Consider the following 24,107-nt stretch of genomic DNA (forward strand, 5'->3'; position numbering starts at 1 on the left):
TCAAACAGACTTGCTGGCCTCTGTGGCCTGGGAAAGTTCTGGTCCTTCATTTTCCAAGGTCAGTGGTCCGCAAATCTCAAAGAAAGCAAATTAGTTCTGTTATAGATCAAGGGCCTTAGGTCAGTAAGCAAGGAGTTGTGTTAACTTGAAGCAAGTTAACCCCTAAGACCAGCTCCAGTGCTGTGACAGGGTGGCTCTGTGGTTTGTGTGATGGGAAAAGATGGAGGCGGGAGCTCAGGGAAGATCAGCATCTGTCTTTGTTACCAGCAGAAGGGTTTCAAACTTGATTTATACTTGTTCTACTCAGCAGTTAAGAAAGGAGTCTTCCTTTGTACTTAGTTAACCTACTTTGTCCAGAGCATTCTGCCAGGTGCTGTGCGGGGGTAGCAAATGGAGATAAGACGAGGCTCTTGCCTTCAACGGCTTGGAGTCCACTGACAGACTGGGCCAGGACATACAATTCAGGGGAGTGAAGTCCATCAGTTGGGAGTCTCTCATTTGCAAGAGAGAGAACCCAACTCAGACTAGCTAAGGCAAACAGAGACTTAATTGGCTTCTGGCGCAGCGTGAGTTGGGGCTCGGATGGTGTCCCCGGGCTCCATCTGTTGCTCCTGCCTGAGCTGGACTGTCGTCACCTTTGTCGGGCTGGTTCCCCTGGCGGTGAGGCAGCATCTCTGACACCCCCCATGCCCACAGAGTAGACAGTGCTCTTTTTCAGAACCCCCAGTAAGCATGTATTGCTTTTCATTGCTGTGACCAAGCCGCATGGCCATCTCTGAGCTAATCACTGCGCTCAGAGGCGGGATACCTTGATTGAGTTAGCCTCTGTTTATATCTACAGCCTGAGGATGGCACCAACTTGATGCAAAACACCTTGGCCAAGGATGGGGGGAAGGGTGGATCTTTCAAAGCCAGAAAGGGCACTGAAACCTTAAGAATGATGACTGTATGCTGGCTAGCCCAAGAATCCACCATGCTTCCCCGAAGTGATGATGATAGGGGTGCGGAGACAGGCGAGTATAGTCTCTAAGTTGCGTGTCAGGATTGAACTGTAAAGTGTTAGATTTGGGTATTATCTGTATTTTGAGTCTTGAAGAAAGTATAGTGTGGGCACAGAGCAGGAACTCCAGGGGATAACTGACCTGGTTTTGAGTTCTGGCTCTGTTACAGCTGGGTCGTCTCCTACCTTCTCTAAGTCTCGATTTCCTTATCAGAAAAATGGGGACAATATGGGTATTTTATCATCAGGTTTTTATAAAAATTCGCTGAGCGATTCCACGTAAGACACGATGTACTACGCCACGTGCAGTCTGTTCTGGTTATTTTTGTTGTTTTTCATACATTAACCCCGTTGGACAACGTCTGATTTTTGTTAGATCCCCAAATAGCCCATGTCATAAAGACACTATTGAACCAGTGTTTTTGGACGAATGAAAAAGAAAAATTAAAGCTGAACATCTTATTTGTAAGGTTGGGATCAGTGAATTAACCGGAAACAAACAAACAAACAAACAAACAAACAAACAATCTTTGCAGAGATACAGGCCGGCGCAGAGCTGCTGGAGAAATGGAGATGCAATCCTACTGCGCCAAGCTCTTGGGGGAGCTGAATGAGCAGCGAAAGAGGGACTTCTTCTGTGACTGCAGTATCATCGTGGAAGGGCGGATCTTCAAGGCCCACAGGAACATTCTGTTTGCCAACAGCGGCTACTTCCGAGCCCTGCTCATTCACTACATCCAGGACAGCGGGCGCCACAGCACCGCCTCCCTGGACATTGTCACCTCGGACGCCTTTGCCACCATCTTAGACTTCCTGTACTCCGGGAAGCTGGATTTGTGCGGCGAGAACGTGATCGAAGTTATGTCGGCTGCCAGCTACCTGCAGATGAACGATGTGGTGAACTTCTGCAAGACCTACATCAGGTCGTCCCTCGACATCTGCCGGAAGATGGAGAAGGAGGCGGCGGTGGCGGCGGCGGTGGCGGCGGCGGCGGCGGCGGCGGTGGCGGCTCATCAGGTGGATGGGGGAAGCCCCAGTGCAGGCAGGGAAGGGACCTCCTGTGACGCCAAGAGCTTGGTCTCCTCTCCCGCCGCCGGAGAGGGGAGTGTGGACTGTCCTGGAGAGTCCCCTTGCAGCGACTGCAGAGGCTGCCACCCGCTGGGACTGGTGGTGAAAGACAGCCAGGGCGGTGACCTCTCTATTCTGCCCAGACAGATAGAGCCCAAGGTGGAGTTTGAGGCCGACGAGGTGGAGGCGGAGGGTGGTGAGCCGCTGCCGCCCTATGCCGCGCCGCTCAGCCTGGCCCATGTGGACGGGGCTTTGCCCGGCGGCCAGGCCGTGGACTTGGCGTACAGTAACTACCACATGAAGCAGTTCCTGGAGGCACTCCTGCGCAACGGTGCTGTCCCCAGCAAAGACGACGCGGACCACCACTTTTCTCGGAGTTTGGAGGGAAGACCAGATGGTGCGGGAGGAGCCATGAGTTCCATGGTGGATGTCCAGACCGACTGGTATGGTGAGGACGCAGGTGAGCTCCCTGAGCGTTCAGCATCTCTGCCCGTCCCTTAGCCCGCACCCCTGTGCCTCCTTGGCTCCTATCATCATGATCATTGTCGCTGTCACTGCCATCATCGTCACCATCATCTCCACCACCATCTTTACCACCACATTATCACCCCTCCCCCCACCAAGAGGTGTTCATTGAGCACCTGCTGTGTGCAGGCATTGTCTCTTCCTGTCTGGTAGTATTTTGCCTCTACAACTAGAGTGTAAGCGTGCTGAGGGCAGTCTGAAGACATGGAAAGAACCTACTGTCTTCTACTAATCAGCAGTGGGACTTCGGTTCAATCAGTCAATCTCTTTGAACCCGTTTTGTTCAGGAGATAATCATCCCTGCCTTGCTTTTCTCACAGGGTTGAGGACCAAATAAGAAGGTTCTCAGAATTTTTTCTCATGTATGATCACATATTCCAGACAGGTAAGAAATTGATACCTCTCTGTGTCAGCCATGGTGCCTGGCACATGGCCGACAGGCACTTAGCGTGTCATGGTCAATGGTCCTATCTACTTGAGAATATCTAAAATGAGTTGGCATTTGGCTTTATGCGAGTAAATTTCTTATATCCTTTGGTAGGCTTTTTTCTTTTAATGATTAATGTTGTAACTCCAAAGACATGTGTGTTTTAATGAAATCATCAACCTTAAACTAGCTTTTATATAAAACATTTTCCTTTAGTAGGCTTTTGTGTTTTAAGAGAACTTGGTTGTTTCCCTGAACAGCTCTGAGAGATGCATTGACATGACTAACTCCTCTTAACAGGTGGGGTAATTGTTGTAAAATGTCTTGTAGAAGATTGGCTGCCACCTTACTGATGAAAGTACCCTATAGCTTCCAGAACCTCAAGCCAAGAAATTAATGAATCCCAATTTAAATTCACCCTTCAATACTGAGCAGTGAAAGTATTTTAGGTAAGGGAGATCAGCCGCTTTTATTCATGACTAAATGGCTGTCTTGAGACGTTTAATTTCATTTTTAAAAGCAAGAACACTCTGTATGTCTGATTAAAACTAGGCTTGAGAACTTGAAAATGCTGTTTCTGACCCTCAGGGACACTGGCTTAACCAGCATTTAGAAGGTAGTGGCTGTTTTCACGAACACACGGTGGAAATGGGTTGAAATCTCATTTCTGTGCATAATAGCACTTCACAGATGGTGACCACCCTTTCACACCCATTAGACCCTCATGAGTGTGGCAGAAGAGTGTGGAGAAACTGGGTTTGGTGAACCACAAGGGTTTGGTGAATTTCCTGAGAATGCAGAGCTGGTAAGTGGCAGAGCTAAAATGAAACCCTGGTCTGGCTTTCTTTCATTCAAACAAACTGTGCAGGCAGCACGAATGAATAGAGGATTTCAGGGCCATGATTTTATTTTTCAGCCCCTTTGCCTGTAAGCACAAGCATCAAGAAATAATAATGCAGCCCTACACCATCTTCATTCAAGCCCAGTCTATCAGTCTGTAAAGTCAGGTTTCCAACTAGAGGGTGCTGTGGACAAGGTAGCCGCCCTGGCCTCCAGTAAATTTATTCCAAATGCCAAGGCACAGAGTAGGACTGATGTGTTTGGTCATTCATGTATTTGCTCAAATATTTGAGGACCTTCCTGGTAAAGGTACAAAGACCAGACATGGATCCAGCCGTCAAAGAGCTGGTGGTGTCTTAGAGGAGGTAAGATGTGTGTCGTTGGCATCACATGATGGAAAGACACTGGGCTGGAAGACAGAGGGAGGTGTGACTTTCACAGTAGTCCAAAAGCAGGAGAACTGGCTTCCGCCTGGGAGATCCGGGAGGCGTTATGAAAGTGGCATCTGAGGGTAAGAAAAGGAGAGAAGTTGATTGGAGAAATTGATTGGAGTCCGATTATGGAAAACCTTAAATGCTAAGAGGTGGGGTTTTGTCTGTAGGCACAGGGGAATTTTTTGGTGGTTACTGAGCTTGGGAGTGGGCGGGTTCTGTGCTTGGGGGAGATTAATTTGGCCTCAGCACCAGATGGTGTGGAGATGGGAGACAGGGCAGGGAGACAGGAGGGTGTCGCAATAATTCTGTATCCGCATTGCTCACGTCTGACGTAAGCAGATACTGTCAGATCATAAGGTCCTCCTATCAGCCCTCCTCCCCCAGACCTCCCAACCCCAGCTCCAGCACCTCCCACTGCTTCTTGGAAAGTTCATCTGCGTCGGCTACTTCCACCGTTTTACTTCCTACTCTTTTCTCCGCCCACTGCAGTCTGGCTTCTGTCCCCTCCACCGCGGACACTGCTGCTGTGAGGTCAGCCATACATTTCTAGAGTCAATCCAATGAGTGATTTTCAGGTTTTATCTTACTTGGCCTCTCTCAGTAGTTGACTCTGCCCTTTCTCTCCTTGAAATTCTTTCTTCCTCTGGCTTCTAACACCATGGCTACCCATTGCTCTGACCTCTGCCCATTCCTTTCCAGTCTCATCACGGGATCGTTTAATGCCAGTGTGTCCAGTGTTCCATCATTAACTTGCTTCTTCAACATCTTACCATTCCTGCTCATTCATTCGTTCATTCATTCATTCATTCATCAGTTTATTCTCTGTATTTATAGATCTCATTCTGCTTTCTTTTTGCTTATTCACTTGTTTTGTTTTTTAGATTCCACGTATGAGTGAAATCATATGGTATTTGTCTTTCTCAGTTGGATTTATTTCACTTAGCGTAATACCCTCTAGGTCCACCCATGTTGTTGCAAATGACAAGATCTCATCCTTTCTTTATGGCTGAGTAATATTCCACTGTGTGTGCGTGTGCACGTGTGCATACCCCCCCCACGCACACACTTTATATCACATCTTCTTTTTTTTTTTTTTTTAAGATTTTATTTATTCATTCGACAGAGACAGCCAGCGAGAGAGGGAACACAAGCAGGGGGAGTGGGAGAGGAAGAAGCAGGCTCATAGCAGAAGAGCCTGATGTGGGGCTCGATCCCATAACGCCGGGATCACGCCCTGAGCCGAAGGCAGACGCTTAACCGCTGTGCCACCCAGGCGCCCCTATATCACATCTTCTTTATCCATCCATCTATCAATGACCACAGGCTGCTTCCATATCTTAGCTATTGCAAATAATGCTGCAATAAACATAGGGTTCCATATATCTTTTCAAATTAGTATTTTTGTTTTCTTTGGGTAAATTCCACATAGTGGAATTTGAGAGACCTCCATACCGTTCTCCACGGTGACCATACAAATTTGCATTCCCACCAACAGTGCACAACGGTTCCTTTCTCTTCACATCCTTGCCAACACTTGTTATTTCTTTTTGATTCCAGCCATTCTGACGGATGTTGGGTGGTATCTGACCATGGTGTTGATTTGTATTTTCCTGATGATGAGTGATGCTAAGCATTTTTTCATATGTCTGTTGGCCATTCTATATGTCTTTGTTGGAAAAGTGTCTCTTCAGGTCCTCTGCCTATTTTTAAATCAGATTGGGTTTTTTTAAAATATTTTATTTATTTATTGAGAGAAAGAGCAAGATCGAGAGAGAGAGAGAGGGGAGGGGCAAAAGGAGGAGACACATTCTCCCCGCTGTGCAGGGAGCCCGATGCAGGGCTTGATCCCAGGACCCCAGGATCATGACCTGAGCTGAAGGCAGACGCTTAACCGACTGAGCCACCCAGTGCCCCAATCAGATTGTTTTTATGATGTTGAATTGTGTAAGTTCTTTATATATTTTGGATATTCACCTCTTATCGGATTTATCAGTTGCAAATATCTTCTCCCATTCAGTAGGCTGCCTTTTTGTTTTGTTGATGGTTTCCTTTCCTGCACAAAAGCTTTTTATTTTGATGTAGTCCCAATAGTTTATTTTTGCTTTTGTTTCCCCTGCCTTGGGAGACATATCTAGAAAAACGTTGCTATGATTGATGTCAGAGAAATTACTGCCTGTGCTCTCTTCTAGGATTTTTATGGTTTCAGGTCTCACATTTAGGTCTTCGATCCATTTTGAGGTTTGTGTGTGTGTGTGTGTGTGTGATGTTCGAAAGTGGTCCAGTTTCATTTTTCTGCATGTACCTGTTCAGTTTTCCCAGCATCGTTTACTGAAGATACTGCCTTTTCCCATTTGTATATTCTTGCCTCTTTTTTCATAGATTAATAGACCATATAAGCATGGGTTTATGTCTGGGCTCTCTATTCTGTTCCATTGATCTATGTCTCCATTCATTCAATCATTTCACAGATATTTATTGAACACTTACTATATGCCAGACACTATTCATCGGAGTGAACAAAAGGCCGTCCTTGTCCTCACGGAGCTGACATTCCAATGCAGGGAGACAGACAGTAAACATCAAGTAAGTGCATGACAAGAAGAACTAAAGCAGGGGAGAGGCTGATAGAGAGCAAAGGAGATGCTATTTTATTTAGTGTGGACAAGGAAGGCCTTTCTAACAAGTTGCCTTTGAGCAGACACTGCAAGGGAGGAAGAGAGCAAATTGTGCAGGTAAATCAGGGAGAAGAACGTTCTGGGCAGAGGGATGAGCAAGGTGCAAAGGCCCAGAGGCAGGTCACAACTGGCGAGTGAACTAGAGGAACGGCAGGGTGCTGCTGAGGCGGGAGTGGGCTAGGCCAGGCACAGAGTGCTGGGGAATGAGGTCAGAGAATTTGGGTGAGGGCAGACCAGCTAGGGCCCTGAAGGCCACGAGAAGACCTTTGGGTCTTCCTCTGAGAAGGGACACCATTGGAGGGTCTCAGCCGAGAGTGACTTGAAGTGACATATATTAAAAGTGTCCCTGTGGGTAGTGTGTGCCATAACCTCCAAAGTGATCTTGGATAGAACTGTACTACCGCACAAGGTCGAACCAACCAGATTTCCTTTTTTTTTTTTTTTTTAAAGATTTTATTTATTTATTCGACAGAGATAGAGACAGCCAGTGAGAGAGGGAACACAAGCAGGGGGAGTGGGAGAGGAAGAAGCAGGCTCATAGCGGAGGAGCCTGATGTGGGGCTTGATCCCACAATGCCGGGATCACGCCCTGAGCCGAAGGCAGACGCTTAACCGCTGTGCCACCCAGGTGCCCCGCAACCAGATTTCCTAATGGCCTGTATGAGTGTATGAGAACAAGAGAAGTTAAGGGTGACCCCCAGGTTTTTAGCTGGAGCAGTTGATTTAAACATGTTATGTTTGTGATGCCTCTTGGATACCCAAGTGGAGATGTTCTCTAAGCAGTTGCATTCTGTATGCCTGGGGTTCTGGGGGGAGGTCACAGCTGAGCTATACATTTGGGAGTCATTAATGGGTCCATGGAATTTGAAACCTATATATCCCGTGAACTTATGGCTGTAGAAGAAGGTAAGAGATTTACGCACTGCGCCCTGGGGAACACCAGCATGTAGAGGTCAGGAATATAGGGCCCAGTAAAGGAGACAGGGAGGAGGCAGGCAGGGAGGCAGGAGGAAAATCGAGAGTGTTGGATGCCAGGAGGAGAAAGTGTTTCAGGAAAAAGGAGAAATTGACTATGTCCAGGACTGCATGTAGGCAGAGTGAGAACTGATCATTGGGGAGGTCGTTGGCGGGCTTGACAAGAGTAGTGTCGATGAAGTGGGAGGCAAGAGACCAAAAGGCTTGAAACAGAGCTGGGGAAATAGAGCTGAAGACAGTGAGTATTGATGCTTCTTTCAGGCAGTTTTGCTGTGAAGGAGACAGAGAAATGCATCAATGCTGAAGGGGCATATGAGGCCAAGGTTTTTATGAAGGTGGAGGATCTGAAAGCAGGTTTGTTTACTGATGGGAATGATCCAGGAGAGAGGAGGAGAATTGATGGCGGAGGAGAGAGGGACAGTTGACAGAGCGAGGGCAGATAGGTCCCTGTCCACGTGGTGGGGATAGTCTGGCTGTGCGTGTGAGGAAGGGCAGTTCGTTCATAGGACCAGGAGTGGAAGCAGACCATATGTGCTCATGGGGGAGATGGGGGGGGGGCGGGGGGCATGTAGAAGTTCTCTTCTGATTGCTTCTTATCAGTTAAAGAAGCAAGGGCAGGGGTGCTTGGGCGGCTCAGATGGTTAAGCGTCTGCCTTAGACTCAGGTCATGATCTCAGGATCCTGGGATCGAGGCCCAGGTCGGCGTCTCTGCCCAGTGGGAAGTCTGCTTCTCCCTCTCTGTCTGTCCACTCCACTCATGCTCTCTCTGTCTCTCAAATGTATACATAAAATCTTAAAAACAAACAAACAAACAAACAAACATATGAAGCAAGGACAGTGGCTGAAAGGGAGGAAGGGACACTGGGGGGCAGAGACCCGAGCAGAGGGAGCGTGTGGAATAGTCCCTGAGGAGAGTGGGAGAAGTGAGCCACGGAAAGATCTAGGGTGCTTGGGCAGAACCAAGGGCTCTGACGCTGGTGCTCGGAGGGTGATGGTTAGATGGGTTTGAAGCAAGAACAGAACACACTGTTCTGTATTTTTCACCAGCGACGTTAACTTGCCGTTTCAGGTATGGAATGGGCATAGATTTGTATTTAACCAGAATTTAGGTTTAACCAGGTGAATACAGACAGAGGGAGAGAGAGGACCCAGGCAGTTAAGGGTGGATGTGAAGGAGTGATTTCAGTGATGGATTGTGGACACTAAACTGGGGAAGGAGAGGCATGAGGCCCCAAGGAGGGGAAGGACAGTAAAATGGCAGCATAGTCCACGGCTTGGTCCCAACCGAGAAGGGACACTTAGGGGGTGAGCTGGAAAGATATGCGATAGTGATTGGGAAGTAGGGTGCTTCATATGTGGGCTGTGGAGCAAATGCAGTTATTGGAAATATCTAGGTCTGGGGCAGTGATTCTCACTCTCGGCTATACACTAGGCCGAGTGCTTTATTTATTTTTTATTTTTTTTAAAGATTTTATTTATTTATTTGACAGAGAGAGACAGCCAGCGAGAGAGGGAACACAAGCAGGGGGAGTGGGAGAGGAAGAAACAGGCTCCCAGTGGAGCAGGGAGCCTGATGCGGGGCTCGATCCCAGGACCCTGGGATCATGACCTGAGCCGAAGGCAGACGCTTAACGACTGAGCCACCAGGCGGCCCCTAGGCAGACTGCTTTGAAAATATGATGCTTGGGGTGGACATTGGACATCAGTTTGTTTTAAGATTCCCAGGTGATTCGAATATGCAGGTGGAGTTGAGAGCTCTTGGTCTAGGATCGGGTAGCTGAGGTGGGGTGGAGGACAAGGTCTTTGGAGGAAAGGAGGTGAAGGAACAGAGAGGCCAGGGTGTTGGAAGGGTCATTGTCGGTACAGCAAGAATTCCGCCAGGAGTTGTATTTGAAGGCAATGTGATCCAATGTCCTCAGAACGAGGAGATGACCTCGGGGCTCCAGGGTGACTGTAATAAGGAGGGGTAGCTGTGCTATCATTGCATGATGTGAGCTTCAGAAGATCTTACGGGTTTTTCGGATGGACGGAGGGACAGGGGTCTGGAGACGATAGTGTAGCACAGGGCGGGTCCTATTCACGTCCGGCTCAGAGGTGTCTGGGCGATGGGGGAAGGGAAGCAGAGTGCTCAGCAGAGGGCCGGGCCTTAATTACAGCAACCACTCCAATTTGCTGAAGATTTGCAAAACTGTCTTCTTCCCTTCTGCGCCTCAACTCCAGATTTATCGGTCTAACCCAGAGACGCCCGTCGTGGATGCTCTGGGCCCGCCCCAAACGTAGTAATATCCAAACTGACCCCCTCATGCCTCTAGTGCCTGGCTTTCCTCAGTGTATGCTACCGTCAGCCACCAAATCAGCGCCCCCAGAATCTGTGTCATTTCCAGTCTTCGCTTTCCCTCCTCCACCCTCCCCCGCGTGGTCATCGAGTGCTGTTCATTTTCCTTCACATGCGTGTCTCCTCCTCTCCACCTCCGAGGTCACTGCTTTAGTTCACGACATTTCTCAGCCTCTCCCGGCTGTACTTCCTGTCTTTAATCTTGCCTCTCTTCAGCCCTTCCCCTACGAGGTTCCGCGGAGCTCCGTCGGGTAAGTGTCCCACTCTTGGATTGGGTCAGGTCATGGTCTCAGGTTCGTGAGGCTGAGCCCCGCAGTGGGCTCTGCTCTCCCTGCAGAGTCTGCTGGAGATTCTCTGTCCCTCTCCCTCTACCCCTCCCCGCCTGCGCTCTCTCTCCTTCAAATAAACAAATAAATCTTTGAAAAAAATGAAAATAATAAAAATAAATCCTTCCCCTGCATTTTCTTCTGAGGGATCTTTTAAAACTCAAATCTGACCATATACTTCCCCTCCTTAAAATGGTAGCCGCTTACAGAATAAAGTCTAAGTTCCTGAATATGTCAGAATCATGAGAGCAGGGATTTTTGTCTTTTCTGTTCACTGCTGTATCCCCAGGGCCTGGAACACAGCCCGACACATAGGAGGTGCTCAGTATAAATTTGTTGAATAAATGATTGACCGTGACCTTCACAGTCTGGTTCTTGCCCCTTCTGCAGTCTACTTTCTCATCCCCCCTCTCCTCTCTGCTTTGTATCTGTATTCTCACTTACCTCTATGCCTAAGCGTGTGTTATTCCTCTGACATACCTTTCTCTGTCTTGAACTCCTGGTGAACTCCTATTCATCCTTCAAAACCTTGCTCAAAGATCACCTCTCCTGTGAAATCTTCTCTGAGCTCCTAGAGTGACTCCATTACTTTCTTGTCCATGCTTCTCCATCCCTTTGAACTTTGCACATGTTACATCATATTGTACGAATTTGTTTACATGTCTTTCTTTCCTGCCAGACTTAACTTCTTAAAGGAGGAAAGGGGTGTCTTGGTAAAGATGGACCTTGTTAACACAGTGTCTGGCATGTAATAGGCATTCAAATGAACGTTGGTGAATGTTGGTGAGGTCAGACCATGAAAGAGGAGGGAAAGTGCCGTGGTAATTCTTACTTTTAGGATGGAGATAGAGCTAAGGGTTGGTTTTTCCAGGGACTACTGCTGGACCCATTTTACTTAATGTTTTTGTAGATAATTGAGAAGAGAGGTAAGGTCTCATGCCAGGCTGGTGGGGCTCAATGGCCGGAAGATTCACAGCACCAGAGGAGTGAGCAGGAGACTGGATCGCAGTCCCAGCGTGCTCGGTGACAAAATAATCCAACATAAATACGTAGTGACGAGCCGAGAGCTGTTGTTTTCTTCCAGGAAACCGGTTTTGGAGTCACTATAGAGGATGCAGAATGTTAGGCATTATCAGGCTGGGAACTCGAGACCAGAGAAAACGATCTCCACCCTTGGGTTGGGTTGTGTTGGGAATGATGTTGGGTCTCACTTGGGATTCAGCTTGCCATACTTTTGGCAGCACCTCAGAAAAGACAAAGCCCAGTCAGGTATCCTGCGAAAGTCCCAGAGAAAAGGAGTTACTCCAGTGTTGGGAGAAGCCACAGAGCCTGGACTGCATCATCAGTAAAGAAACACCAAGGAGAGGATGATGGTGACAAATATGGCTGACATTTATGGCTCTTACCGCGTGCTAGGTGCTGTGCTTTCGGTATTAGTTCATTTCGTTCTTACCACAATCCTTTAAGTGGGAACTGTTTTCACCCCTATTTTACAGATGAGAAAAGTGAGGCACAGAGAAGTTAAGGGAGATGTCCGAGGTCACATAGCTGGTAAATGGTGGAGCGGGGACTTGAACCCCGATTTCAAGGCCTGGAAAGCCTGAGTCACTAGTGCCTTCCTATGTGATGTGATTTGACCAAAGTCCATAAAATCTGGAAGGGTATGGAGAGAGGGCACATGTCTTGGAATACTGTAGTAAGGGTAGCTCAGGAAACTGGAAAGGAACAGCTATTATATATGGGGGATAATCGTGTTGTCACCTTAATGGTTGTACGAGCAAGGTGGGGAAAAAAAAGAGTTGGGAGAAGATTGGAGTGAATCCCTGGATGTTTGCTGATTTCATACAGATTTCAGTCCAGGTGTGCCTCCCAGTAAACCTTTCCCGCACATGCCTGGCAGCCCTTCTCAGGCGCTCCTGTCGCACAAAGTATGGATCCTGGTCCAGGGGTCTGATTCATCATAACAGAGGGTTCCAGACTTTTGAGGGTCATGAAATCAATTCAGGAGGCAGGTGTTGGTCCGTTCAGGCTGCCGCAGCAGAATCCCACAGAATGAGTGGCTTGAACCACAGAGATTTATTTTCCCTCCGTTCGGGAGGCTCAGGGTCCAAGATCAAGGTGCTGGTAGTGTTTTCCTCCCGGCTTGCGAACGACTGCCTTCTTGCTGGTCCTCCCATGGCCTTTCCTCTGTGTATGAACAGAGAGAATGCGACCTCTGGTGTCTCTTCCTCTAAATCTAGGGACACCAGTCCTATCAGGTTAGGGCTCCACCCTTAGGACCTCATTTAACCTTAATTAGCTCCCTCTCTCTAAATATAGTCACCCTGGAGGTTAGGGCTTCGATGTATGAATTTGGGGGGGGGATGCAATTCAGTCCGTAACAGGGTCTCCATCAGCATTGTCTTAACATGAAATCAGAGACAATAGACACTGTCAGAGTGAGTGTTCTTTTGGGAAGCTTTTCCAGTTACCCACTTGAAGACATGTGAGTTCTGAGTTGTAACGTAAGCTGTGTCTCTAACCGTAAGCCATAGAGAAGTTTGAAAGCCGGTACCATATGGCATTCCTTGCAGCCTTATTGCAGAAGCCTGCTTTACCCTCTGGCTGACTGGGAGCCAAAGACTTCGAATTTGTAATGTCTTGCTGTTAGCAGGTGGTTAAGTTGATGTCCTTCCTCTGGATCTGGGCTGGCAGAATTCCCCAGCTCCCGATCCCCTTTCAGAGGGTTGCCCCTGTCACTGATGCTTACAACCCATTTGGTTCCCCAGGTGACGTGCTTGTGGTCCCCATCAAGCTCCACAAGTGTCCTTTCTGCCCTTACACTGCCAAACAGAAGGGCATCCTTAAGCGGCATATCCGCTCGCACACAGGTGAGCGGCCCTACCCCTGTGAGACCTGTGGCAAGAGGTTCACGCGACAGGAGCACCTGCGGAGTCACGCCCTGAGCGTAAGTGTCTGGGCTGGAAAATCTCTTGCGGTGTGGGCGGAAGGGATGGAGGGGAGGGGGCTCCTGACATTTGTCTAATGTAAGGGTGAACCAGCCTGCCTTTTACTTCTCTGTCCACTGGAGTATTTTCAGAGAATTTTGAACATGTGTTTCTACTAAATTAAAGCACTTAGAGAAAGTTAAAACTTATATAAGAGACTAGTTTTCTTAGACTCTAGAAAGATTTTTTGTTGTTGTTGTTCTTTTAGATTTTATTTATTTGACAGAGAGAGAGAGAGCATGAGAGAGCACAAGCAGGGGGAGCAGCAGAGGGAGAGGGAGAAGCAGGCTCCCTGCTGAGCAGGAAGCCCGATGCACGATGCACGACTGCACGACGTGGTCCCAGGACCCCGGGATCATGACCTGAGCCGAAGGCAAACATTTACCGGACTGAGCCACCCAGGTGCCCTGACTCAAGAAAGTTTAGATCCTGGTCAGGGATAGTCGTCATAAGGCAGAGAACAGTGGGGCGTGGACAGGGGATTGTGGGTCTGTTCTCACGGGACTGATGGCAAAGGTGAGAAAAGAGCATCCTCAGTTTTCCACCCAACCCCAGTACCTGGATGTGGCGAAAGCGTGTGCTGCCTTTCTATGGCTACCTGTGGGCAGCAAAGAGGACTCCAGACCCAGGGGACCTCCCCTCCCACTGGCTGCCCCCTGGGATTCTGTCTCCCATGTGAGTGCTTAATTCCCACCAGCTAAATGGCATTCAGGCCACTTAGGAAGGCATAGTATTTAAGATCGTCTTTGAGCAAGGCAATCAGTCTTTGGAAAATCAAACATAAAAATGGTTTGGACTTCAGAGGACACTATCAAGAACATGAGAACCCACAGAATGGGAGAAAATACTAGTGAATCATTTATCTGCTACGGATGTAGTAACCAGAATATATAAAGAACTCTTTCAGTTCAACAATAAAAGACAAATAACCAAATTCAACCACGGATGCGAATAGACATTTCTCCAAAGAAGATACACAAATGTCCAGTAAGGACATGAAAAGATGCTTCACATCAGTAGGCATTAGGAAAATGCAAATCAAAGCCGCAGTGAGACACCACTTCAGACACACTAGGATTGTTATCACCAAAAGCAAGTAATAACAAAGCGTTGGCAAGGATGTGGGGGAATTGGGGCGTTCATACACTGCTGGTGGGAGTGTAAAATGGCTCAGCCACCGTGGAAAACAATTTGGTGGTTCTTCAAAAAGTTAAGCATAAAATCAGCATCGGTCCCAGCAATTCTATATCTAAGTATGTACCCAAGAGAACTGAAAACGTACGTTCGCACAAAAACATACCTGCACACAAAGGTCCATAGCAGCATTATTCCTAGGAGCCAAAAAATGGAAACAACACAAGAGTCCATCAACTGATGCGTGAATAAACAAATTGTGGTCTATCCATACAATGGATCCTTATTCAGCTGCAGTGTGGAATGAAGTTCTGATACATGCTACAGCGTGGATGAACCCTGAAAGCATCACACTAGGTGAAAGGAGCCAGTCACAAAGGGCCACATCTTGTATGATTTTATTGATATGAAATACATAAGATGGGCAGACCCATGGAGCTAGAGTAAATCAGTGGTTCCCGGGGGCTAAGAGGATGTCCAATGAGAGAGGGGTGGCAGTTAATAGGCACCGGATTTCTTTCTGGAGTGATGAAAATGTTCTGGAATTAGATGGTGGTGATAGTTGCACAACCTTATGAATATACTAAAAAACCACTGAATTGTACACTTTGAAAAGGGTGAATTTTATGGTATGTGAGTTGTGGTTTTGAAAGAATCCAGATTTAAGGTAAGTACAGGGTTACTGACTATCTCCACTCTCAGGGCTGACCCCAGCACACCTGTCTGAGAATGGCCTCTTCCCGTAGCCTCAAGTTTTTGTCTCCCCCCCCCCAAATTATATCTCCAGTCTGTCTTGGCAGCAGTAGGTCCCTGGTGCCGTGAAGATAGTTCACTGGTTGGAATCCTTATTCCCTCTGTCTTTCCCTGTTATACAAGGTCCAGTCTACTGCAGCCCAAAGAGGTGGTATTCAAAGGCCTTGTCAGGTTGCAAAGGTCATGGGCATGCTCAGGTTGGCTAAGGGTTGGGGGTTTAGGATAGAAAGCCCAGGAGACCCCCGGAAGGCAAGTGGCAGGTCCAGCGAGCTGGGTGTTGTGTTATTGGCTGTTGTCCTCTGTCATTTCTCTCTGTCTCTACCTCTTGTGTGCATCCTGCATCCAGAACTCTCCACAGGAGAGGCTTTGGTTCACAGAGCCGCTCTAGGCTGGAGCTCCGGAAGAGTGCATACATTAGATAGGTCCTTATACAGAGGGGGCCCCTGGGGCTGCTGCCCTAAGGAGGAACTGTGTGGCGTGGGAGATCAGGTTCTTTTTTCCAGCTTGCAAAGTGCTTCTCATAAATAAGGAATGCATTTATCAAAAAAAAAAAAAAAAAGTAGGGATGGAGCATCTGCCACGTTTGGAGAAGATACCATCTAGCAAGTCTGCTTCCCTAATAACTGGACAATCCCAGGTGCATAAAAAGCCATGCCTAAAATCCGCATCCGTCCCCTGAATGCCCTTTACATGCCAGGCATAGGGTTATAGTAACAAATGTGACAGAGAACGTGAATGAGGATGGTCCCCGCCTTCTTGGAGCTTATAGTCTAGGGAATTTACTCACCATTTGTTAGAAAGTCAACAAAGGGGGGGGTGCCTAGGTAGCGCAGTTGGTAAGTGACCAGCTCTTGATTCGGCTCAGGTCATGATCTCCGGGTTGTGGGATCGAGCCCTGTGTGGGGCTCTGTGCTCAGCACGGAGTCTGCTTGAGATTCTCTCTCTCCCTCTCCCTCTGCTCACTCTAAACAAACAAGTAAATAAATAAAATCTTAAAAAAAAAGAAATTCAACAAAGGAAGGCAGACAGGCGAGAATATATATCTGGGGACCTAACGTGGCCCAGAGCATCAGGGAAGATTTCCGTCAAAGGCGATAGCAGCGGGGCAAGGCTTGGCGACGGGCGGGCCGGCACGTTCCTCGCAAGTCCAGTGGCCTTGGGGTGGGAGCACCTTGGCGAGGCTGAGGCTGTGGCAGAGAGAGCAGGGGGGAGAGCGTTCACTGTGTCCGCCTGTGGTTGTAGGTCCACAGATCCAACCGTCCGATCGTCTGTAAGGGCTGCCGGAGGACCTTCACGAGTCACCTGTCCCAGGGACTGCGGCGCTTCGGGCTCTGTGACAGCTGCACCTGTGTTGCAGACACACACGACGAGGAGGACGATTTGATGCCCATCAACCTTAGCCTGGTGGAGGCCTCGTCCGAAAGCCAAGAAAAGAGTGACACGGACAATGACTGGCCAATCTACGTGGAGTCTGGTGAGGAAAACGACCCCGCCGGAGACGATGCTGATGACAGACGGCAAATCCGGCCCCACCTGTCAGATCGAGAGACGCTTACGTAGCAGCGCATTTGGGCGGGGGGAGAGGTCTTAGAATTCGTGATTGCCCATTCTGCGTTCGAAAGCCGCCATTTGTCCAATTTTGTGGAACCCCGAGAGGACCATTTTTTGTTCCTCTACTTGCATTTTTGTTAGATTACATAGCGAAGGCTGGATCTCGTGAGTCGAAGGACTCATGACTTCTTAGTGGAATTCCCTTGGTTTCGGAGGGCTTTGCTGAGGTAATTCGGAGTGAGTCAAGGCTGGCCCCCAGGCTCCCCATCCTTCCTGTCGCGCACCCAAACTCTGCTTAGGAGAAAGATAAGAAAATCTGCAGGCTTGTTTTCCTATGGCCTCACTCGTCCACATTCCTTTCTTGTCAGCCTTTTTCTCTCTGAAGGTGAACAAGAATAGCTTGAGACCAGTCTCTCTCTGTTGCCAAGCCTTTCCTAATGGATTCCATATTTTAGTTTTCTGGTCAAGTCTTAAAGAGGAAGCTTCGTGACATAAGGCAGGCAGGGCGGTCAGCTACATGACTGTAGAGGTACTTTCTAACTCCAAGGCTGCAATTTGAATGGCTGGGAGTAGTTATGTGCTCACAAACATGGAAATGAGCGGAGGGGCTTCTGGGGTACTCTGACTTGTCCAGCTAAGGTAGCCCTGGGAAGGGAGCCTGTGAGCCCAGGTCCGGGCGGTTTCCCTGTCTGGTCTGCTATTTGACAGTTCTACACACACAGATCCCCTGTTCTGTGATCGTAACACAAGTCATTGGGGCGACATCGAAAAGACTCCTGCTTTTCCCAGCCATTTTCCAGAGCCGCTGCCGTGTCATGTGGAAATGTAGCCACTGCTGAGATTCCTACTTTGATTATGATTAGAACTTTAATTGGAGGGAGACTGCAAGCCTATATAAACAAGTTATATTTCTCAATGGTTTACCTTTTCAAAGACCCTCTGGAGGGGAAGAGAAGGTTGGTGGAAGAACAGGTTTTTAAAACCATTCTGCTTTTCACCCACTTCGCAGCCATGCGGTTATTTTAACAGAAGAAGGCGATACTTGTTGAAAAGGCTGAATAACAGGAAATATTAGGGATTGAGGATATTTAAGGCACTTTCATAATTTTGTCTTACGTTAAAGTATCCAAAATGGACTTTAAAGGAAATCGCTTTTTCTTCCTTTAATTTGAGTATAGTTGTGTTTCAAAAGGTGGTGAAACCACCTTTCTTTCTGCCTCTTGAACAAAAAAGCCAATAAAAAACATTATAAATTGGCTTGTGAGTGTTAGTCATTGAAGAGGTCAAAAGATGTTCAAACCATACTTCTCAACATAAGTGAGAACTCCAGAATAATGTTACTCAAACTGTGACCCCCAGCCAGCTGGCCTGTGAATTCTTTGACACCAACCCACACAGTAGGACCACATGTTGGCCTGCAGTAGATTAGAAATCTTAAAAATGGTCTTTTGCCACAGATAGTTTGAAAATGATTGTTCTAGATCAAGAGTAACGAACTGGAAATTATCAAGGACCAGAAACACTTCTCATTCCTGAAATGGAAATATTAGCTATTCTTTTCACGGAGGGATCTTAGCAAAAGGGAAATCTAACTGGTTGTGTAGAAGGTATACTTGGCAAGGAGTTATATTTGGTATTTTTGTTCTGTTTAAATTATTTCTAGTTTTTTTTTATTTTATTTTTAAGTAATCTTCACACCCAACATGAGGCTCGAACCCACAACGCCGAGATCAAAGGTCACACGCTCCACTGACCGAGCCAGCCCGGTGCCCCATTTCTGGTGTTTTACTATGACTTTTCTACCTCCCAGGGCAACTTCTCTGCCCACTGTGTCTGGTCGAGCAACGGTCCTCCTCAGTGACTCCTTGACCCGATCATATCGCTGGGTGCAAAGTAAATTTCTGTTAGCAATTTCACCGTAAGATGGTGACTTTCACCTGGGGGTGATTTGGTCCCCCAGAGGACATTTGCCAATGTCTGGAGACAGTCTCAATTGTCACAACTCAGGGCAGGGGGTTGCCGGCATCTGGATAAGTTTGCGGCAAAACATCTTACAATGCACAGGATGGCCCCTCAGAACAAAGAATTACCCAGTCCAAAATGTCGAGAGTGTCAAGGTCGAGAAACCTGACCGTAAGATAAAGTAAGATTTTTTTAAATGACCGTTAACGAGTGAACTGGATTTCGTGTTATATCTTAGGTTAACTTTTACCTTCATAATATTTAGCAGGCCCTTGTCCTCCCCCAAGGTTTGGAAAATAGTGGAATTAGTAAAATGGGGAGCTGAGGCCAAATTGTTCACAACTTGCCCAAGCTCTGATTTGGTTTGTGAGGTGGAAGCTTAGAAATTCTGATCTCATACGCCCAGAACCATCACGAGGCTCTGGTCATTTTATTACATTTTTAAAGTAGCAAAATCATGGGAGGAAAATGGAACATGAAGCTTAATATTTAAATGATTCTTTTTTCCGTAACGTCTCAGACTGTTGCCTTCCTGGTTGGCTGTTTTGAATTTGGGTGTTAGTACTAACGGCATTGCTGAATTCTATCACTGTTAAAGGAAATAATCGCTTTGTTTGGACTCTCAGATCATAAACTGTCCTCTGTTTTAAATTTATGTTCACATTCGGTGGTCAGTATTTATAAGTGCACAGTGCCTGAGGTTTAATTAATGGAGCTGGTGATATTTTTAAAAGTAAATTCATCGTTGGGCCCAACACAGACCATTAAGGATTTATTTTATATCTAGCATCTTTCTGGCCCATTCAATCCAAGTTCACAAAGCGATTGTTTGTCTTACGTTACATACATTGCACGGACAGGAACAGAATTCTTACTTGCCCTGGACTTTAAAAATGGCATCCCTGGGAAGTCGTTTCTCTTGGGGGAAGGGGACAGGCTTTCATAGCAAGGGTCGGAAAGGCATGTAAATAAGGTCGGCGAAGAAATGACACAGAGCAACGTGACTTCTGGTCATTTGGCAGATAGATGCCATTTTGATGTAAATATTCTGGTGGTTGCTACGATTCGAATATTCCTCGAGAAAGCTCCTGACCTGGTGGTCTGCAAAATGTGAAGCTGAGTATTCTGGGGGTTCAGAACGCATGATGGGTTTTTACTGTCGTTCAGTGATGTGGTGAACAAAGGCACACGTGTGGCTGCATGCGCTGATGCTGAGGGCATTGACAGCTGAATTACCTCTGCGAAGTCTCGAAGTCTCGGGGTGGGGAGGGGCGGAGGGCAGGTGCAGTTCTACACTCTGTTTCGAGCTTTACCACAGTCCTTCCTGTCGCTGTCGGTTTCTTGGAGCTTGCCTTGTGCTTTCGCGTGGTGGTGCTGTCTTCCAGCTCCAAAGAGGGTCCTTTATTCCGTCGCTTACGAGGGGCAGTGTTTTCGCGGAGTTTTGCGCAGTATTTCTGCTAGATATTGCTATACTCCTCAAACCTTTCGTTATAGTGCGGACGTGGAATTCTTTTCTTCAGAGAATGCTTTTGTAGAGAGAAATGAAAAGTGTTTTTGTTTGGCAGAAGTCGTTTGGTTGTTTTCCCGCGTGCCCCTGGTGTGAAAAGGTGACACTAACTTACACCATTGCGATCAGACGATACGGAACCTTCAAAACGGGAGGACTTCCAGCATCTGTTCTGAGCCCTGGCGAGATTATTTTGCTACCCCCTCCCCCCAACTCTTCACTGGCCACTGTGGTTTGGGGGAACGATTTTTATATCCGTCATTTGATTTTTGGACATTTGTCAGTAGCATATTAAAAGCAGGGGCATTAGGGTGGGATTATGTGTTTGGAGGGAGAAGGCTTAGTAGGAGCAAGCTTGGGGATTTTAAGGGAAGGCATCAGTTGGAGCCTGTATGTCTTGGTGACATGTAATGGAGATGGGTTGTCTGTCGTGCAGACAGTGATGGGTATGATGACGGTTTTTGGGGAAGCAGAGAACCATGCCAGACCGTTTCGCATCTCTCACCGTCCCTGTGGAGCATCTGAACAAAACAAAACACGAAGCAGGTAGTGCCACGGTGGTCTGCTTAGGCTCAACAGAGCATCTAGAAACACATCATAAACTGCCACTCTCGGCGACAGAGGCGCTTAGAAGGATACAGGATGGGAAGCGCAGCTCAGCAGGAGGGCAGAACCAGATGTCGCTCTTCTGTCGGAGTCCCTGTAACTGTCCGTGTGTCATAACTTAGGTGCAAGGAGACAGACCCACATTAGACAAGAAGGGGAGCTATCGTGGCTTAAAAGCCTCTCGTCTCATGGGAGCAAGGGTCCATTATAACAACCCTGTAGACATCGTTTCCAGGGTCCCTGCAAGCGATGTGTCTGTTCCAAGGGTCCCTGTACTTAGGGAAGCCCAGAGCTGTGGCTTCCTATCAGGTACTTAGAGTTTCCCAGTCTGGATGCAGTTTACCGATTAAGGGTCCTTTTTACCATGTGTAATGATGCCGGCAGCATAGCTGATATGGTGTTCTTTATTAGGTTGCTGGGGGAACAGAGCTAGAAAGTTAACAGAAGGTCAAATTCTCATATGGAAGGGGGTAAAATGTTCTCTTACTCCATTACCAAACAGTATGCCGAGCAATTGTGCAACAGACACCCCACCTCGTTCCTCTAAAATGTAGCCAGAGGAATTTCCTCCTAAAGTAGAGCCAACACCAGCTCGTCTTCCTCTCTTGAAGAGTGTTCATTCTTTGTGTTGAGCTGCTTCTCATTAACAAATACACCGCGGGCAGATTCTGCTGAGCTGTGTGTAAGAGTTGGATAAATAGTCAAAACGGTCCCACCAAAATGTCATCCATCCTTTGGTGCGACGTCTAATAGGCAGGTTGGGTAGGACAGACTACAAGGACACTACTGCATGGGAATTTGTGGGGATCCCATCAGTCACACATTGATGGGGGCCTATGTCCTCCTGCCAGCCACCCAACACAGGCTGTCGGTAGTGATGCCTCTTATTGCTACCACGTGGTGCTACTCTTGCTTGTTTCTGTTGCTCTTGGAAGATCAGTAAGTGGAGACAGCTGGCTGTTTATCCAACAATTATTGATGGAGTCCTTACTATGTGTCAGGCACGAGGGGTGCGTCGGCGAACAAGCAAAATCCCTGCCCTCAGGGAATTTGCAGTGAGTGAGCAGAGGGACTCGCAAGTAGGCAGTTACTACGCAGGTCTGGGTGTGACAGTGGGGCGAGAATGGGAAGGGTGCTCCGGGAGGGCTTGGCTAGAGCACCTAGCCCAGCCTCAGAGTCTCCAAGAAGGCTCTCTTGTCTAAGCTACTATTGCTGTGGTCCTTCCCATCCAGGAAAGTTCTATCTTTGGGGTATCCTTTACAAGCAGTTTAAACAGTTTCTGACATTTCCTGCCTTTTCCAAACACGGTGGCTTTCGACATTAACAATGTTTAACTTCCCTATTTTTTTTTTCAGGGATGTAAAAATATTATAAGCATTTCAGAATATCCTACTCTTTACAAAAAAGGCATCAGATGCTATGGTTTTCTTGTTAACACACCACCACCACCACCAAATAACTTCCCGTGATCTTGATCTAATGTGATAAGACAGAACAAGGTATTTTGACTGTGACAGATGTGGAGGAGTCCCTGTACATCTGGACTGGGCCTTGGCTGGCTGTGTAAACTAGTTAATACCCCAGAAACCAGAGAGATATGGAACGGAACCATTCAATCAAAGAATTTGAGAAATAGAAGGGACTTTAGAGATACTCTAATCCAACTCTATTTTACAGAGAGACGAAATGACCAGTTCCTAGTTCCCACACAGCTAGTTAGGGTCAGAAACCAGTTCCTGCCAGCCCAGTGCTGATCTTAAACATGTCAGGGCAGGCAGCAAAGACCATCCCTAGACAGCATTAGTTTCCTTGGGTACCCATCAGACTAAAATCACAAAAGAGGGGGGCGCCTGGGTGGTACAGCGGTTAAGCGTCTGCCTTCGGCTCAGGGCGTGATCCCGGCGTTGTGGGATCGAGCCCCACATCAGGCTCCTCCGCTGAGAGCCTGCTTCTTCCTCTCCCACTCCCCCTGCTTGTGTTCCCTCTCTCACTGGCTGTCTCTCTCTGTCGAATAAATAAATAAAATCTTTAAAAAAAAAATCACAAAAGAGGAAAATGCTCTTTTAGCCTCATGTGGCTTTGTGTGATCGTGGCCTGCATTCTTGTAATGCTTAGACGGGGAGGGGGAAATCACATGTGGGGAATGGGGGAGTTAGTTTAATGTCTTTGCCTGTAATACCCACACATGTCTGAACAACATAATCCACCATCAACACACGCACACACACATACGCGCACATGCGCACGCACACGCACATGCACACACACGCACACACACGCACACACACACATGCACACAGGGCAAATAAAAATCTTTATTGCCCACTTATTTATATGTATTCAATTTTAATGTATTCATTTTTGTTTGTAAAAAGTTTCAAAATTAAAAAATATACAACATTATCTTGAAATAGCTTTTTAAACCTAAGTGATTTTTGAAATATAAATTGGGCATGAGTCAGGGAATTTGACAAGGACAATCTTATTTGAAACAAAAACCATGTATTTTGGGGCACCTGGGTGGCTCAGTCAGTTAAGCGTCTGCCTTTGACTCAGGTCATGATCCCCAGGGTCCTGGGATCGAACCCCAAATTGGGCCCCCTGCTTAGCAATGAGTCTGTTTCTCCCTCTCCCTCTGCCATTCCCCCTGCTTGTACACACACACACTCTCTCTCTCTCTGTGTCAAATAAATAAATGAATAAAATCTTTAAAACAAAAAACCCCCCAAAACCCCGAAAACCACATGTTTTAAACCAGCAGCACATATAATATTACGGTATCGAGTGAAAATGTATTTTGGGTATTTCTTGATTCAGTGGATTTTAATAAACTTACTGCAAAAGCTAATTTTATTTAAAGATCTATGATAATATAGTTATTAGTAAAACAACCACTTTATGATCTAAAAATACTTAGAAGCAGCGATCCTAGTTGTTAATGAAGTATTTATCACGTTTGGGATTAAAATTAATGCAAATCATCTTTAATTTGGTTAAATAAA

At 47.2% G+C, this 24,107-nt stretch overlaps 1 protein-coding gene across 1 annotated transcript; it reads left to right on the forward strand.

Annotated features, from left to right (window-relative positions):
* The first annotated feature begins 1,567 nt into the window (after positions 1-1,567).
* On the forward strand, positions 1,568-18,245 carry ZBTB8B (zinc finger and BTB domain containing 8B). Its single transcript, XM_026516785.4, has 3 exons — positions 1,568-2,528; positions 13,374-13,552; positions 16,722-18,245. Exons 1-3 carry the CDS (start codon positions 1,568-1,570, stop codon positions 17,037-17,039), a joined length of 1,458 nt encoding a protein of 485 aa, XP_026372570.3. The 3' UTR covers positions 17,040-18,245.
* The last annotated feature ends 5,862 nt before the right edge of the window (positions 18,246-24,107 follow it).

This window comes from Ursus arctos, unplaced genomic scaffold (genome assembly GCF_023065955.2).
Source record: "Ursus arctos isolate Adak ecotype North America unplaced genomic scaffold, UrsArc2.0 scaffold_32, whole genome shotgun sequence".
Lineage (NCBI taxonomy): Eukaryota > Metazoa > Chordata > Mammalia > Carnivora > Ursidae > Ursus > Ursus arctos.

Coding starts and splice junctions, on each gene's coding strand:
- ZBTB8B (XM_026516785.4), top strand. CDS start 1,568: ATGGAGATGCAATCCTACTGCGCCAAGCTCTTGGGGGAGCTGAATGAG. Junction 2,529..13,373: donor CTGGTATGGTGAGGACGCAG/GTGAGCTCCCTG, acceptor TTGGTTCCCCAG/GTGACGTGCTTGTGGTCCCC. Junction 13,553..16,721: donor TGCGGAGTCACGCCCTGAGC/GTAAGTGTCTGG, acceptor CTGTGGTTGTAG/GTCCACAGATCCAACCGTCC.